The sequence below is a fragment of the Panulirus ornatus genome, chromosome 56, assembly GCF_036320965.1.
Source record: "Panulirus ornatus isolate Po-2019 chromosome 56, ASM3632096v1, whole genome shotgun sequence".
Classification (NCBI taxonomy): domain Eukaryota; kingdom Metazoa; phylum Arthropoda; class Malacostraca; order Decapoda; family Palinuridae; genus Panulirus; species Panulirus ornatus.
In genome coordinates this window covers 12,011,739-12,028,156 of record NC_092279.1, presented here as the reverse complement: position 1 = coordinate 12,028,156, position 16,418 = coordinate 12,011,739, and the positions used below count along the sequence as shown (strand labels likewise).

The window sequence follows — 16,418 nt, the reverse complement described above, 5'->3', positions numbered from 1 at the left end:
TTTACAAAGTGGGACATCAGATTAAATATGATATTCTTTTTGAGTTAGTAAACAATCGCAAGTACTCAAATCATACTCTTGCCAGAACGTTAAGCCATTCTACACACTTCTAGCCCAAGTAATGAAGTTTAGTGTATTTCGGAATTCGCATAGTATCTGCTGGATTTCACCAACCAGACACTGTTCACTGGAGTCTACCGTCACTGGACTTCGTATTACTCGTAGTGAACGTATATCCCGCCTCAATCTGGATGTTTGCAATATCACAGTGTAGGGAAGCAGGAACGTGGTTAACTTCAAGAAAGCCACAACGCATTTTCTACCCATATCTCCTCCTAAACCTTACCCATATCACTCCATTCATTTTCAAAACAACACAGTTCTACCCAGGAATGACATAAACGTGTTGGGCATGACCAAATCCTCCACTCTATACTGGAAACCTTACATTACAATCCTCGCAAAATCTGCTTCCTATAAATAAAGGAGCATTGAAAAGGTGTCGTGATTACTTTTCTTAGGAGCAGGGGCCTTATTCACCACAGAATGGGTCTTTGTCCTCCAACCCACAAACTCACACCCTCTTCATCCTAAACACATTTGACAATACCTAACTCACACAACCCTTTATTCTCCTCTCCAGCTTTTCCTTCCTACTTCGTGAAAGTTATATATATATATATATATATATATATATATATATATATATATATATATATATATATATATATATATATATATATATATATATATATATATTTATATTAGTTTCAGCGTATAAAAGTTATAATCCAATATCCAAATTGATGAAATTTGTATGATTAAAAAACTAGGGTGGGGGGAGGGGGATTGGCATTAGTAGATTAGATATAACAAGTGCATAGCCTTGATTAGAACTAATGTAATTAAACAACAAAAGACAAACATAAAATCCCGAAAACCTAGCCATCACTTATCAAACCAATGATTACTAGAAATACTAATGAACTTTGTTGCATAGATCCATTTTAGTAGCATTATACATACAACTATTTCCTTAATAGCAACATTATATCTTTTCCTCACTTTAACCTACCTGTTGGACAATGTGATGACGTGTGACTCACCAACGGAGAATTACCGAATTTTTCTGATAAGATCCGTCATGATAAAGATGAGGGCATCCACCTACCAGGCCCTCTCACGGTCGCTGAATAAACTTCAGGACTCTGAAATAAATGCCAAGCCATCTACAATAATGTATCTATCACTTCTCTGTGTAAAGCTGATGGTAGATCAGTGTGAGAGCACTATACATGGTACCAACACTCATGCCTCACAATACCATATGATTACTTTTTTTTTTTTAAGATAATTGTTATCAGATATGTAAGAGTTACCTAAACACAGAAAGGAAAATGTTATTCGATTATACAATGAGCTCACATTGAACAAATAACACCACTGAAATACCTCGTAATCTTATGTGCTTTGTAGACGGCGTGGAGTTTGAGGAGGTAGAGAGAAGAGAAAGACTAGTGTGTGTGTGTGTGTTTGGATACGGACGTAGCGAAGTGGCAAGGGTGAGAAGCGATGCGCGCGCCGTGACACTACCCCCGTGGCATCACCGCCCAGGCGGGGGGAGTGGCGCAAGGCTACACTTACCACCGACGCCGCTCACACCACTAGACGTACACCCTTTTCTGGTTGTGACTTTAGTTAGCTATGGGCTTCTGACTCACAAGGAGTTACATTTCTCATTCCGCTATCTACCGCGTCATCAACTGTGTGCGTAACGCGACTGAATGTCGGTCGCAACAGCCTGATTCCACTGGAGCTCGGCATCACTGGAGTACGAGTGTAATGTGCGAAGGTGACGAACACCAAAGTTAATGAAGTCGTTAGTGTAAAACCCACAAAGTCAACAAGATGATCAAGGACAGACTTGAAGCGCTCAAGGTGAGTACACTGTTTACATTATGATTATCATCTTTGCTCTTACGGTGACCTAACACACACACACACACACACACAGCTGCCATCATGAGTTTAAGGCTTTGTATTTGTACATGAAGACCTCATCAGCAGGTCCTTACATATAGTTATATTGTTACTATTATTATTATCATTATTATTATCATTATTATTATCATTATTATTATCATTATTATCGGAAAGTCACCCACTTGTGTCAGGAGAGTCGGGTGTTGTAGCATGAGCGAGCCTTCGAGGCAATGTGATCTATATATTTACCACCCAACATACATGCTCTGGCTTGGGCAACACGTGACACGTACTTGACAAACTTGAGCGAGGTGAGTTACGCAAACATCAGCGAGTACAAAGGCAGGGTTAAGGCCCCCAGATATTCAGTACGCAGAGGCAAGCCAAGTAAAGTATTTACATACATACAATATAGTAATATGAGTTCATTCTCAGAGATGACTTGAGGTAAGGGCTCTTTAACCAATGCAAGGGTCGGCAAGTGTTGGGGGTGCATCGTAGTGAGGAACTTGGGGGAGAGTGGGTTACGTCGGAGATAATACAAAAAAGCGGTGGTGAGAAAGGTCATATGTACACACACACACATGACCTTTCTCACCGCTACGTGTGTGTGTGTGTGTGTGTGTGTGTGTGTGGGAGGATCCCGTGAGAGGGGCATCCCGTGAGGAGGTTACAGATAAATACAGCGCTCTGCTTCGTACAGGAAACCGTAACACGCCAGGGGTCTCCTGACGCAGTCCTGCTGGCAGGGTCACCGTCAGAAGTTGATATACACGTATATGGATATGTTTCCTGATATTCTAAAAAATTAATGCCCACTTTTTTTATTTCTTGACCAAATCTACTTTTTATATTTTTGAGTGACTGGACGAGCACAATTTGCACAAAACGTCTTTACAAAGATGGAGCAGTATTTACTGTCTTTATTCTAACCTTCCCTCAGCTGAACAACACCTGTTTACTCACTCCCTGAGCTTTTATTCATTTTTTTCCTCTCTAACACCCAACTGTCCTAGGCTGCTTCTCCTGCACTATGAGATCTCTTAACTCGTTTATCTACCATCGTTTCCGCTCTAAGTGTGGAGTGTGAGTTTACTGTAGAACAAAAACACCTATTTTTTCGCCTCGTCTCCTAACTTTGTCATCTGCCTCAAAATCTCTCTATCTTCTTGTACTACCTTGCCTTTGTTTCTCGTTTCATTTTCCACAGTTCCTTCAAGTACAACTCTTCGACTCTTGATTTCGTGCTCTCTGATCTTTTCACACCCACGCGCTGAGATCCTGTGTGCCTGGAAAGTTGAGGGTGGTCAGGCTCTAACATGGACGATCCTGGTGGAGCCGAGGCCTCGTCTTTCCCCTTCTCAGACGATCTGTAACAACTAAAACACTACACGAGTCCCGCTCCTGATGGCCACGACCGTTCTTGGAAAGCGCCTGATGTCTTACCCCCGAATCCCTTCCCCCAACTGTTCATACCCCCTTTCTTCCTCCTTACGGTCTCCTGATCACAGCTGAGGTGCAGTGACCAAACCTGAGAAGCATGATTCAGGTTTAGCCTCATGTAGGGCATGAACAGAGTGTTAAATATTTCATTAACCATAGGAGTGAAAGCTAATCTAATTGTGTGTGTGTGTGTGTGTGTGTGTGTGTGTGTGTGTGTGTGTGTGTGTGTGTGTGTGTGTGTGTGTGTGTGTTTGTCATGTTTTATACGTGATTCATCCCTGGTCAAGAGGAAAGGAAATGATGATGGCAGACTAGCAAGTGAGAGAAGAAAGGATCTGGGAACGTTTCGCTGCGAGCGGATGCCAGCTGTACAAGTGCTCACGGGTTGTGTTAAGTCGACCCCTCACATCCGCCACTGAGAGAAAGAAAACAGAAAATACGTTGTGTGTAGACGTATGGTACAGACCAGGGCTGAATGACCTTTACAATAGCATGCGACACCATACATACGTCCGTCTTTTGCGTCAGTCAATGTTTCTCGGAAGTAATAACAACAACAACAACAACAAACAACAACAATAATAATAACAATAATAATAATAATAATAATAATAATAATAATAATAATGATAATAATAATAATAATGAAGCAACACAGGGACAGCTATGGCCACGAAGCAACACAAGGTGGTAAAAGACCACAGTAAACAACACACGTGATATGTATTAGGTTAGGTGGACTGTACTTGGTAACAGACCACAGTATGAAATACGCTTAGCTGTTCATAACCTAGGTTAAGTTAGTTATTTCATTCCTTTTTTCAACACCAGACCATTAAACACACGTGGCGACTCCCACCTTACGTTTAAGGTGAATTGTTTTTACAACACTAGTGAGCTCATGTGCTGAACTGTGTCTTCCAGGCCCAGAACAGCGACCACGTCCAAGACGACACATCCGGGATAGAGAATGATGTGGTCCTCAACGTCGACGATGAAGGCGAAAGCGACATGGTCACCTTCTTCAGAGAGGTCAGTGTGGTTACATTCCTCATCACGAGGTCACGTGAATTATTCCTCGGTCACTAGTGTCTTCTTATAGTCCCTGGTAGTCTGTCTGAACCAAGTAACTAGGCTTCCACAGCTCGCTAGTTATCTTCCCCCACGTTAACTAGTTCATGTGCCAGGTCTTCACGTCGCCACAGCACAACTAGTTACACCACTGTCACAGTTTTTTCCTCCAGCGCAGTGGCTTTCTTCATGCCGATAGAAGTAGTGTTATCTCCGTAGTAGTAGTAGTAGTAGTAGTAGTAGTCACACAGTGAGTGAAGTATGGCGTGTTGGGAGGTGGTGAAAGTGACATGAGTCATGTGTGAACCATGTTTCCCCAGGTGGAGGAGGTCCGGCAGATGATAGACACGGTCCAAGACAACGTCAACGCCGTCAGGAAGATGCACAGTGAAATCCTCTCCTCATCCCAGACGGACGAAAGTGAGTATCCACTTTGTTCCACATCGTCTGTATAGCTTCTCTCATTCACTGCTGGTAGTGGGAACGTGCAACAGATTTGTTTACCAACACTTGTGTCTGTAAGTTGATTATGCACGCCAATGGCCCATGGACTGCGATGGAAGGACGACTTATGAATATAATCATGATTTACTGTGCTATCATCATGTGAGAGTCCTCTGTAGCGCAATGTTACATAAGTTTGTAATATGAAGCCTCTTATACACGAGCTTATTGAAATTCCACAAGAATGCTTCGTGTGTTTACACAAGATGTCTGGAGTAAGACTCTGATTATCAAGAAACACCTTGTTTGAAGCTCACTGGTGTTTTCCTATTCATGATTGTTGTGCTAAATGATATAACAATGAATTTATTGTAATACAAAATTATGAGCCTTAAGTGTTCTAACAAAGCTTCGTCTTGCGCTTTATGAACAGAAAATCGTTTCTGCAAACACTCAAACCACGAAGTCTAAGTTAGTCACAGCAAAATGCGACCGTATCTTAAAATGGTGGATGTGTAATCTTATCTCGTTCTAAGAAAAAAATAAAAGTCCTCTCATTGTTAACAGTTTACATACCTATATTGCTGCCGTACAAATATCTAACTATCATCATCAAAGTTAAAGATACTATGCATCGAAGATGGCGTATGGTTCCAGACAGACCTGCCCCACCATATCTTTGTAACAAACACATCACCGGGTTCACGCCGCCGGCACCGGATCCGAAGACGACCGCCATACTTCGTCATCCATGGCAGAAACTAAATACGTTTGACATTCAAGACGAACGAAGGACTCTTTGTCGATCAGTGTTACATCATAGTTAGAAATAACATATAAAAAAGGGAATGAAGCAATAACATTCCTTTGAGCTACTTCGACCATTTTTCCTCCTGTCGCGTAAAGACAATAATCGGTGTTTATATTATCATGAGATGTATAATATGTGCTAATGACTGACACTCCCAGTGTCTATTCTGTTACAGTGACACGCAGTCTTCTGTTTCAGAGGTGATGCAGAACCTGGACGACCTGATGGCAAGCATCAAGAAAACGGCGAATAAAGTCAGAACCAGAATCAAAGGTGGGTCTCTCTCTCTCTCTCTCTCTCTCTCTCTCTCTCTCTCTCTCTCTCTCTGAGTGCGGTGAACGCTACATGCCAGCATCACCTCTGAGCAAAATCTCGTCCTACTTATTCTTTTATAGGGTAGTTAGAAGAGGAGAAATAGGTGGGGGGGGGGGGGGGGGGGGGAAGAGATAGTCTGGAATGGAAAGACATGACTGAGGCCACTAATACAGTTCCAGTATGGTCCCAGCCCGATACAATGTACATGTAATCAAAATACAACACAAGGTATCCAGCCTTTCTTCACATTCTCACAGCCAACATAATCCTGAGTCTGGTTCTACACTTCACACAGAAGGCACAGGGTAAATATAGTGGCTAATATGTTAAGCTTTAGTCACATAGTGATAACAGGGAGACCAGTTTTCTTTGCTACCGTCCTGCCTTATGTCCAGTAACTCATGATATAGAGTATTTGTCTCTGATCAGACTTTGTGGAAAATGAGATTACCAAAACAGAAACATTGTTTGAACATGAGAATAACATCTCAAATAAAAAGTAATCGAAATATCATTAACGAGAAGATGTTTCAAACAGTTTCCAGCCTCTTAGGCAAAAAAACTGAGTTTAATAAGAGACACAGTACTGACCCCTGCGGGACCCCAGAATTACCATTCCTTTACAAAACAATATCTTTCTACTGTTGTGGGCTCCCCTATAGCTAATGATTGTGGCTCTATGGAATGATTTCTAGATCGACCTGAATATCAAACATCTCTTATTTCATGAGTACCTGTGTAGTGCTTTGCCAGATGCTTTCAGGCACTCTAGCCACAAGAAGTACACTCACGTTTCCGCAAGCCCAAAATACTATTTACATGTTCCCTTTTGACGATTTCTTCAGTCACTGGAGAGACCTTTGAGTTGCGATGCTAAAGTGGCGCATGTGTTTGTTAAAAGAGTGATTACTTTTCCAGCTTTGGAGGAAGAGACTAAAGCTACTACTGACCCGGATGGCGGCAGTGGCGGTGCCCAACAGCGGATGAAGAAGACTCAACACTCGACGCTGAGCAGAATGTTCGTGGATACTATGACTGAGTACAACAATGTCCAGAACAACTACCGAGACCGCTGCAAGGCCAGAATACAGCGGCAGCTCGCCATCAGTGAGTACAGCAACTGTGTTACAGTTACAGCTGGTTATCAGTGGGCATAGCAACCGCCACATTGTCCTGCTAGTACGTTGTAGGAAGTTTATCTACAATGCCCTTCACGGACCACAAAAGACGAAGTGTATGACGCATCTCACGATGAATGTCATTTACGTACTCACTATGTGATGTCACGTGAGATGTGTATGTTTCCACTGGGGGCTACCGCGTATCGCCCAGTAAAGAAATATGTTTGTATTCACAAAGCACACTTACCTTAATTCACCTGGGTAAACCGTATTCATATCTAAGGCGAAACTGGTTCAGTTATGTTCCATTCTGGAAAGAAAAGATACGAATGAAACGATCAACCGATCAAAGGTGATTCTGAAGTATGAACCTGTGTCATGTATTCGAGTATTTACTGCATGTGAAGGTAGATATAATGAGGATAAACGTCTTTTTTAGGTCCTGACGGCCAGCATTGCATCTCTTTACTCAATCAGTGATTTAAACTTAAGTTCCTAACTTTGTCCCTCTTAATCGAATATTTTCCTACGTTATCTCCCTGATTGGATCATCCTCCATGTCTCTCTCTAAATGAATAGCCCTCCATATATCTGAATATAATGAACAGTTCTTCTTGTGTCTCCCTTACTTGACACTCCCCACATCTACGTACTTCTCCACGTATTGCCATACATGTATTCTTTCCACATACCTTCCTAACTGGACATTCTTTCCACATATCTTCCCACCAACGTGCACGTGCGTATATGTGTCGTGCGGGACGTGCAGCGGGCCACGAGACCAGCACGGAGGAACTGGAGGACATGCTGGAAAAAGGAAACATCGACATCTTCACTCAAGGGGTAAGAAAAAAAAAATTGGTGTTTTCATCTAGCCATTAATTTCAATCCTAGTTACCTGGCACCTGAGCTTATGAAAGATTTGCATTATATAAGATCAAGTGAACTGAGCTTCCATAGTAATTGATATGCAGTACCAACCACTCGGGGGACTGACCTATCACGACGTCAAGTGCTGGAGTCCTGGAGGTTACTAACATCCTAAAGTCGGAGACTGGAGGATGAACAAACCAGCCGTCCGTCCGACAGATATAATATTTCCACATGACTTTTAGTTCGGGATTCTGAGGCCATGAAAAGTTCCTACCATCATCTAAACCATGTTTTTATCCGTAGGGAACAGATGTCAGGTCAGGCTTATCTGTGTGGATCAGATCCCTTAAAAACCTACTTCCCGGCAGATCATCACAGAGACCCAGCAGGCCCGGCAGGGGCTCAAGGACATCGAGGCCCGTCACGAAGACATCGTCAAACTGGAGAAATCCATCAGAGACCTGCATGACCTCTTCATGGACATGGCTGTCCTAGTGAACGCTCAGGTGAGCCCAAACCAGAATCAATCTGTATATGTAAACCTCAGTAGTATATATATCATCTAGTCACAAAAAAATATCGGGCTAAACAGACGTTCTGCACTGAGCCGAGGACTGTAAAGTTGTAGTCTCCACGCCTTTTGTTTTCTAATCACTCATTCTGACGAGTGTCCCCGTCATTACAGCATTCTCTGCCTCATATCTGCATACACTGTGGAAGTCAGCTTACTACAATAAAGATTTTACCACAACTTTTTTACCAAGTGCTTCCGGAGTAGAGAGTCGTAGTATGGAAATAAACTATGAGCATGATTGATTTTTTTAGAAACTGTACATCAGTATTATGAATTTTCTTCAGACAATAATCTACTTCGAAACATATATACAGAAGAGTGAGGGTTAAACGATATGATTATCTATAATCACCAGTAAGAGCCATAACAGCAGTAACGTGGTGAAGTGGAGCCACAGAGATCAACAGAAACTACAAGGTAGGTCATTTTTTTTTTTTTTTACAAAGCTACATTGTCCATCACCGTTTTCTATACCTGTTATCGTTTTTCTTCCTCTTCATGCCTCTTACCCCACCCGGGCACGACCGACCTACCCTCCTCATTACCAGGGAAATTTGGTTGACAGTATCCAGAGGCACGTGGAGCAAGCTTGCAGGTTCGTGGACAAGGGTTCGGACACCATTAAGAGGGCCAAGAGATTCAAAAGTAATGCGCGAAAGGTGATTTATAAATACCCTCCAGTTACTCCTAACTGCTAATGCATATATCGCCCACCCTCCTCACCAGCTTCCTCCCTCATATCTGACCCACCCTGACAGCCACGCATATATCACTTGCGGTTAATTTGCTTGTTATCTTCCTGCAAGACAAACACCTAAGGAGACTTTCTTCTTCATGTTTTCTTTTAATAACGGTCTTGTATGTTCATCACTGCATCCTGTGTTTCGCACGGTGAAACCATTATCAATATGCACTGTCAACGTTTGACCATTCCTGTCGACCCTCCGTAGATTTTTCCTTCATTCAAAATCGAAACAAAAAAACGTTGTTGTTGTGAAACGCCTTATCTAATATCCCATACACCCGTGTGGCTCCTGTGGCGTTCGCTCGTTCCCCCGACTTTCAGAACCAATCTCAAATGACTGATGCCATCAACCAACACAACCTGTGGGAATTGTCTCCCGCTTCTTGTGTCAATGTCTATCGCTCTTTTACTCCATCTCCCACTTCTCGTTTCCGTCCCGCTGGATGCTGCCGTCTCCCACCACTGTCTGCCAAACCCTCTCCCCTGTATAACCTCCAGCACACGTGTCACTACAGGGCGACATGGTGAATAGGATTGAAACTCACGTCCAGGAAGCTCAGGAACATGTCGAAGCTGCTAAGGAGCAGACGGGGTTCGCCCTCCAGTACCAGAGCAAAGCCCGGCGGGTGAGTACTGAGAGGCTCTCTCTATAGAAACGTCTTGCAAGCTTCTGTGTCGACGACTTCGTGTTCGTGTTTCACTTCGTCTTATGTACGTGATGTCACTTTGTCCGTGTGATTCAGTGCTTTGCAAATCACATTCCAGGCGAATGAAGCCTGCCATGGGTCGTAGGCTTTCTTTTCCAGGAGACAGAGTCCCTGTGAACCTATAATTTCGTCTCGGGGGCCAACCATTTGGTCCCTGGAGATTCAGAGTGGTTCTGGGGCCAGTTAGGAAGGCCTCGTTCTCCCGCACCGGTTCTGAAACAGTGAGCTCAGTTCTGGTCTCAAACCATGGCTTTAGGTCCACAAACTAGCTGGTCTTACAGGTTAGTCACGGCAAAAATAGTCTGGTTCCAAAGCGTAATATTTTCAGAAATACCTCGCTAAATGAAACAGAATATCCCATTTCCCTCCGCGGGAAAATCATAAAATGACCAGGATTATTAGATTTATGCTCCATCGTTTTAGACAAAATATTTCGCAGAATTTTCCACAACGAAGCTCATTTGTCCCCAGACCTTAAAGGGGCGTAAGCGGCAGCTTGACCTTGGCTCGTTTAGTTTTACCCTTCTTTCTTGAAAACTTGACGTGATTTTATTTCAGAACATTCGTTCATGCGTCTATGATCACGTCCTGATGTAGTAGTAAATATTCCCAAGTCGTGCCCACACAGGCCCTTACGGCAGTTCGATTCCTTCCTTCAGAAAAACCAAGAGCTTATCGCCGTTCATTTGGTATTATCGTTAATACACAACAAGAAACACCGTCCCTGCATCCTCATCGGAAAGACAGTCGCGGACACAGTACTGCGCGGCACAACATGTAAAGTAGTGAGCAATTAGGTATGGGACCATCACCCTAAGGTGCCAGATGGTTCATTCCACGCGAGGAACGAACACAACACCGGTATGCCAGACTGTTTTCCTCTGGGCCCAGGATGTCGTGTAATTTATACGTTCCTGACAGCCTATGCTGGGAACAGGTATAAGACCACGATCAATAAACGCGGACACAGTCTCACTGTACATTGCTTGGTTCGAATGAATCATTCCAATAAAAAAAGTGACTTCAGTGAGCACTTAAGTCAGGTAAGAGTTTAACTCTGTGTTGTGTTTGTAATTATATTTGTTCATTCGTGACGTGAGGGTCTTGCGACTGACTGTTTCCGCGTGTGCTAGCGAAGGTTACACCTTTCCACGATACTACACACCATCAGAAATCTTCTTTCTCACATCTCGCCTTTCTTAACGTAAACCTATATATTCTCACGCTAGCTTAAGGTTCCCTCTGAATTTAAACAAGGTCTTTATTATTTTCTTTTCTCTTCAGTAATACTCCAACTACTTACCAGACCGCATCACCGCTTCCTCCTTCATTTGAATTTTTTTTTTGTAACTCAGTCCTCTACCACAAGGGCAACTCCTGCTTGTTGCTTCTCTTGCTGCCGTATTCCCTAATTCTCCCCTTTTACCTTCATCTGATCCTGCAGCCAACTGGCACAAGTTAGCCAAGGTTCCGCACCGTTCTGTTCCTCCACCATCAATAGCAACCGACTCAAAGCAACATTTCTAAATCCTAAACCACTTCCCGGATCTTTACCCGCTTATGTCTCAAATAATTTCCCTTCCTTGTGATATTAAGATATCTATATATTGTCTGCTTCTCGCTCATCGAGAGAGGTAAACATCTGCTGACCACTGTTCAGACTCACCACCAATAATCATGCTTTTACAAGAATTCAGGGTCAGCTTTCACACCATTTCACGCCCTCCGATCAGCAGTGCCTGCAAAGGCAAGAAGTTTCTGCAGCCCCCAGCAGTGCCCGTGACGCTTAGCAGTGTCTGCAGCACTCTGCAGTGCCTGCAAGTATTAACATTTCATCTAGTCTTCAGAACTCCATATTCTCTCATTTGAAAATCATGAATTCCATTTCAACATTTTTTTCCTTATCTTCATTAGCACCGTAGGTTCACCATCAAGACGATCATTAACAAGCAAACACAACCTTTGAATTTCGAGCCTTGTATGTAGAACCTACATTTAGTTTCTCATTCTTCCATTTAAAACCATCAAAAAGAAAAAAAAAAAAAAAAAATATATATATATATATATATATATATATATATATATATATATATATATATATATATATATATATGTATAAATAACGCGCCCAAGGTCATTAGAAACATTATCAGCTGTTTTTATGACTAGAAATCACTAACTGTAAGTTACTTTCCCAGTCAGCGGGTTATTTATGCTTACTGATACAGTTGTGGTTTGTGTTGATGTTATATGTTCATGGTGGTTACTGTGCGGTCTCGTGAGGCAGCGCCAACGCAAGAGCATTTATGATTATCCCTGCTTGGCTTTATGATATATATATATATATATATATATATATATATATATATATATATATATATATATATATATATATACACATATATACTATCCAATGTTTTTGATCTAGTCAATATTTGCATGATTTTGTTTTATGAAATAACCAAAAAAATAAAATTCAGTTCTTTTACTTTTTTCAAATAATGTAAACAAACATGCCATTGTTCATAAAAAGTAATCAAGACAATACCTTATAGTCCGTAATTAATCATAAGTTTATTTTACATAGCTAGTAATACTAATTGGTTGACACAAGTTACCTAATTTAATGCTTTCTTTTTCTATTCTTTTCCACAGAAGAAAATTATCATCATCATATGTGTCATAGTTTTGTTACTGATTCTGATCCTTGTCCTCGCTCTGACCCTGAACTAACAAAGTCGGTGGTAGCCTGGCCTTGTACACAGCATGGCTGGAGGTAGCCTGACCTTGTATAGCACAGCTGCTGGCTGTGCGACCTTTCGCAGCTCAGCTTGTTGTAGTCTGGCCTTGTATAGCATAGATGGTTGTAGCCTAGACCTCTACAGCACTGCTGGCAGTAGTCTGGCCTTGTATCATACAGTTGGTGGTAGCCTGGCCTTGTATAGCAAAGCTGGGGATTAACCTGGCCTTTTATAACACAGCTGGTAGTGACCTGGTCTTGTATAACACAAACAGTGGTAGCCTGGCCTTGTATAGCACAAGTGGTGGTAGCCAGGCCTTGTATAGCACAACTGGTGGTAGCCAGGCCTTGTATAGCACAACTGGTGGTAGCCAGGCCTTGTATAGCACAACTGGTGGTAGCCAGGCCTTGTAAAACAGGTAATGGTAGCACTGACTTGCAAAACACAGTTGGTCGTATCATGGCCTTGTATAACACACCTGTTGGTAGCTTGGCCTTGTATAACACAGCTGGTTTTAGTATGACCTTGTAAAACACAGATGATGGTAGACTGACTATGTCTAACATACCTGGTGGTAGCATGACCTTATCTAAGACACCTAGGGGTGGACTGGCCTTGTATAACACAACTGGTATGGTCTTACACACCTGTTAATAGCATGGTCTTGTCTAACACACCTGGAAGCAATCTGGCCTTGTCATGTTCTTCAGCAGGTATCCGGGTCCGCTCCTGTGGTACAATTATCATCCTGTAAACATTTATGTAGTGAAAAAATATACATCATAAAAGAAATGGAAGACTTTTTTGGAAAATTCATAACTGCTATGGAACCCAGAATGCATCATGACACTAGTGACCAAACTAAAAATAAGTTTGTTCATAAGCATTCCCACAAAATGTCACTAAGTCCGTCCAACAACTGAGTTGTGAAAAAAGTACAATGATCTCACTTAGGGACTGACTTTAAGATCTGGTGTTACTTACTTTCTAATATACCTAATAATGTACTTAACGTTAGTTTTACCTGTTCATAATTATTATGCCTAAATCTAAATATCAATGTACATGTAATTAATATAATTCCTAAATATGTAATATATTACACTTGGTTAATATAAAAAAGTTACAAATTCCTCTGGCGTGGGACAGTTCTAGCACTTGTGGAAACTAATATTAATCTACTTTGACAAATTATCGTAAATGAACATACAATTCTAAATATAACAGAGCATTCTACTTTCTTGATGTATATAATGTTATTGGCCTTAAGTATATTTCTTCCATTTCTAACAATATATCATGTTTAACTGCTTTACAAAATCATTTGATGAAAGCGAGTGCAGACTTCCATGAACTTTAAAGTTCTGACGTCATAATCCACCAGCAGACCATACCTATCAACGTCTTCGGCGGCTTGTAATTTCCTGTGTAAAGTGGCACTGATGCCTCTGATCACGGATAGCATTGTATACATAGGTTCGAGTTGATAACTAATCTTTTCTCCCTTCTGCGCTCTCTCTCTCTCTCTCTCTCTCTCTCTCTCTCTCTCTCTCTCTCTCTCTATATATATATATATATATATATATATATATATATATATATATATATATATATATATAAATATGTCACTTCAAGGTAACTAAGCATGCAGGGCAAATCACATTGCTTTCCCATAAGTCTGCATGGTTCTTTTTTTTTTTTTTTTACAATTTTTCATTTGCACTGCAAACTTAATCTATCAGTTCAATAAATCAAAACTGTCCCTACAGTTAGTTTGTGCAAACAAAGGCCTATTAAAGTGGACATGATGCTTATCATAATGTAAAACTATTGTTAATAAAAAAGGTAATCTTATTTATAAATTTGTGATGTGTCTAGAATGTAATAAATTCATGTCATATACATTTAATGATGTCTTATTATGTTACCACATTACACTTATTATATGTCAGTAACCTCTCCTTGCAGTAAGCTTTAAGCACTGGACTAACCAGCAAAGAATAGTGGCATACTTTAGTAAAAACGATAAACATAGAAAGTTCAGCTAGTTGATGAATGTTCTTCCGCAAGTGTCTGAAGGAAAAAAAAAGCTTATTACCTATTCATTCAATGCATTTTCCATGCGCATGCAAAAGCCGCAGACAAAATGAATCTGAAAAGGTTCAAGTAACAGCCACTCACACCTTAGTGTTTAGAGGACCGTTCATCAGTCCTACAGAATCATAAATAACATCATTTCCCACCGACCTGGCAGTAACTCCCTCTGGCATCACCATATCTACCCATCCACCCAAGAAAGTAATTACAATCACCACTCAACACTTAGCTAAAACCAATGCTCTTAAGAGGACCACATAGAGTGTCTCTCCATTGATGCCTTTCCCTTCTCTACCATAATGTGAACTGAATCCTCAGGTTAATCTTACAATGATAGTTTTCAAAGCAAAAAAACATGATCAAATCTTTTTCAAAGTTCAGCAACATTATTTGCGGAGAGCTGTAGTCGTCTACTGTATGCCGGTATAAGTGCAGTACTGTAGGTGTAATGCTTTTGTGTTTGTGTATTAGCAAAACGAAGCAACACCTCAAGAAACAACCACGAACACTGGCCGATCAGTACGAATCAACTTCCCAATTACAAAACCGCTTTCCTCAGCAACTTATATGTTCCTCTGCTGGCCAACTGCTCCTCGGACAATGAAGTTAATAAATGAATAACACTGTTTTGTGCTTCCTGCCATCAAACAGATAACAATATTAGTGATATCTGGTGTTTTATTTTTGACAACTTATAAATCTTAACATATTGTTTGTAGACAAGAATTGATATTCACACTGAGAACTATTTGAAAACGTGTGTGATAGAACAACAGCTGCCGTAGTTGGTTTACATTGGAGCACCCAAAGAGTTTACAAGACCTAAGAGCAACTCCCATTACCAGCCGTACCATTCTATTAATCCCCCTCCCACGCCTTCCCTCATGTCCGCCCTCGCACCATCACCTTCATCTTCCCTTATTACTTTCGTAGCTTAACCCCGCACCTAATTTTTTTCTCTTCTCTCAGTCTCCCTAATTTATAGCTTTTTATTCTCCTCTACCTTCTCCCTCACGTTCTCCTTCGCTTTGCTGTCCTCCATCTTCCTTCTTATAGCTTTCTTTCGGTTATATCTATCCTCCTTTCTTTCCATTTTTTTTCCAGCTTCACTTCCTCCCTCTTTCCCTCGATCGCTTTCCTGAATTACTCTTCACGAGATGAGCATAAGGTGCCCAATAAACTAGCCCTTGACAGCATCAGAAAATCATATCGAATCATGCCCCTCGCCACCTGAAAGTCAAGGCACTGTTGGCTTAAAAGTCACACCAATTAACCTTACTTAATCCCTAACTGGAGCGCTCCGCCGCACGAGCCTAGCCTACATCAACGCAAAGCCCCAGGTGGCGAGGAAATAAACTAGTCGGCAAAATAACGTTTCATCCGCAGGCGTCGACTAAACGGGAAAAAATCACCATGTATGAAAAGAAATTCGGATCATCACAAACTATATATTTTTCGGGTCCCCCCCATTCTGTCCCTGCCTGAAGTGGGCC

General features: G+C 41.5%; 1 protein-coding gene across 2 annotated transcripts; it reads left to right on the top strand.

The window, feature by feature from the left end:
- Positions 1-1,590: 1,590 nt before the first annotated feature.
- Positions 1,591-14,452, top strand: LOC139765898 (syntaxin-1A-like). 2 transcript variants are annotated; one of them, XM_071693835.1, is made up of 9 exons: positions 1,591-1,938; positions 4,351-4,458; positions 4,818-4,917; positions 5,951-6,025; positions 6,986-7,174; positions 7,958-8,031; positions 8,430-8,567; positions 9,184-9,294; positions 12,743-14,452. In XM_071693835.1, the coding sequence occupies exons 1-9, from the start codon at positions 1,909-1,911 to the stop codon at positions 12,818-12,820; spliced, it is 903 nt and encodes a 300-aa protein (XP_071549936.1). In that variant the 5' UTR covers positions 1,591-1,908; the 3' UTR covers positions 12,821-14,452. The 2 variants fall into 2 exon arrangements, with proteins under 2 accessions (XP_071549936.1, XP_071549935.1); XM_071693834.1 differs by lacking the exon at positions 9,184-9,294 and adding an exon at positions 9,896-10,006 and having other exon boundaries at positions 1,594-1,938.
- Positions 14,453-16,418: the final 1,966 nt, after the last annotated feature.

Coding starts and splice junctions, on each gene's coding strand:
- LOC139765898 (XM_071693835.1), top strand. CDS start 1,909: ATGATCAAGGACAGACTTGAAGCGCTCAAG. Junction 6,026..6,985: donor AGTCAGAACCAGAATCAAAG/GTGGGTCTCTCT, acceptor TTACTTTTCCAG/CTTTGGAGGAAGAGACTAAA. Junction 8,032..8,429: donor TCGACATCTTCACTCAAGGG/GTAAGAAAAAAA, acceptor ACTTCCCGGCAG/ATCATCACAGAGACCCAGCA.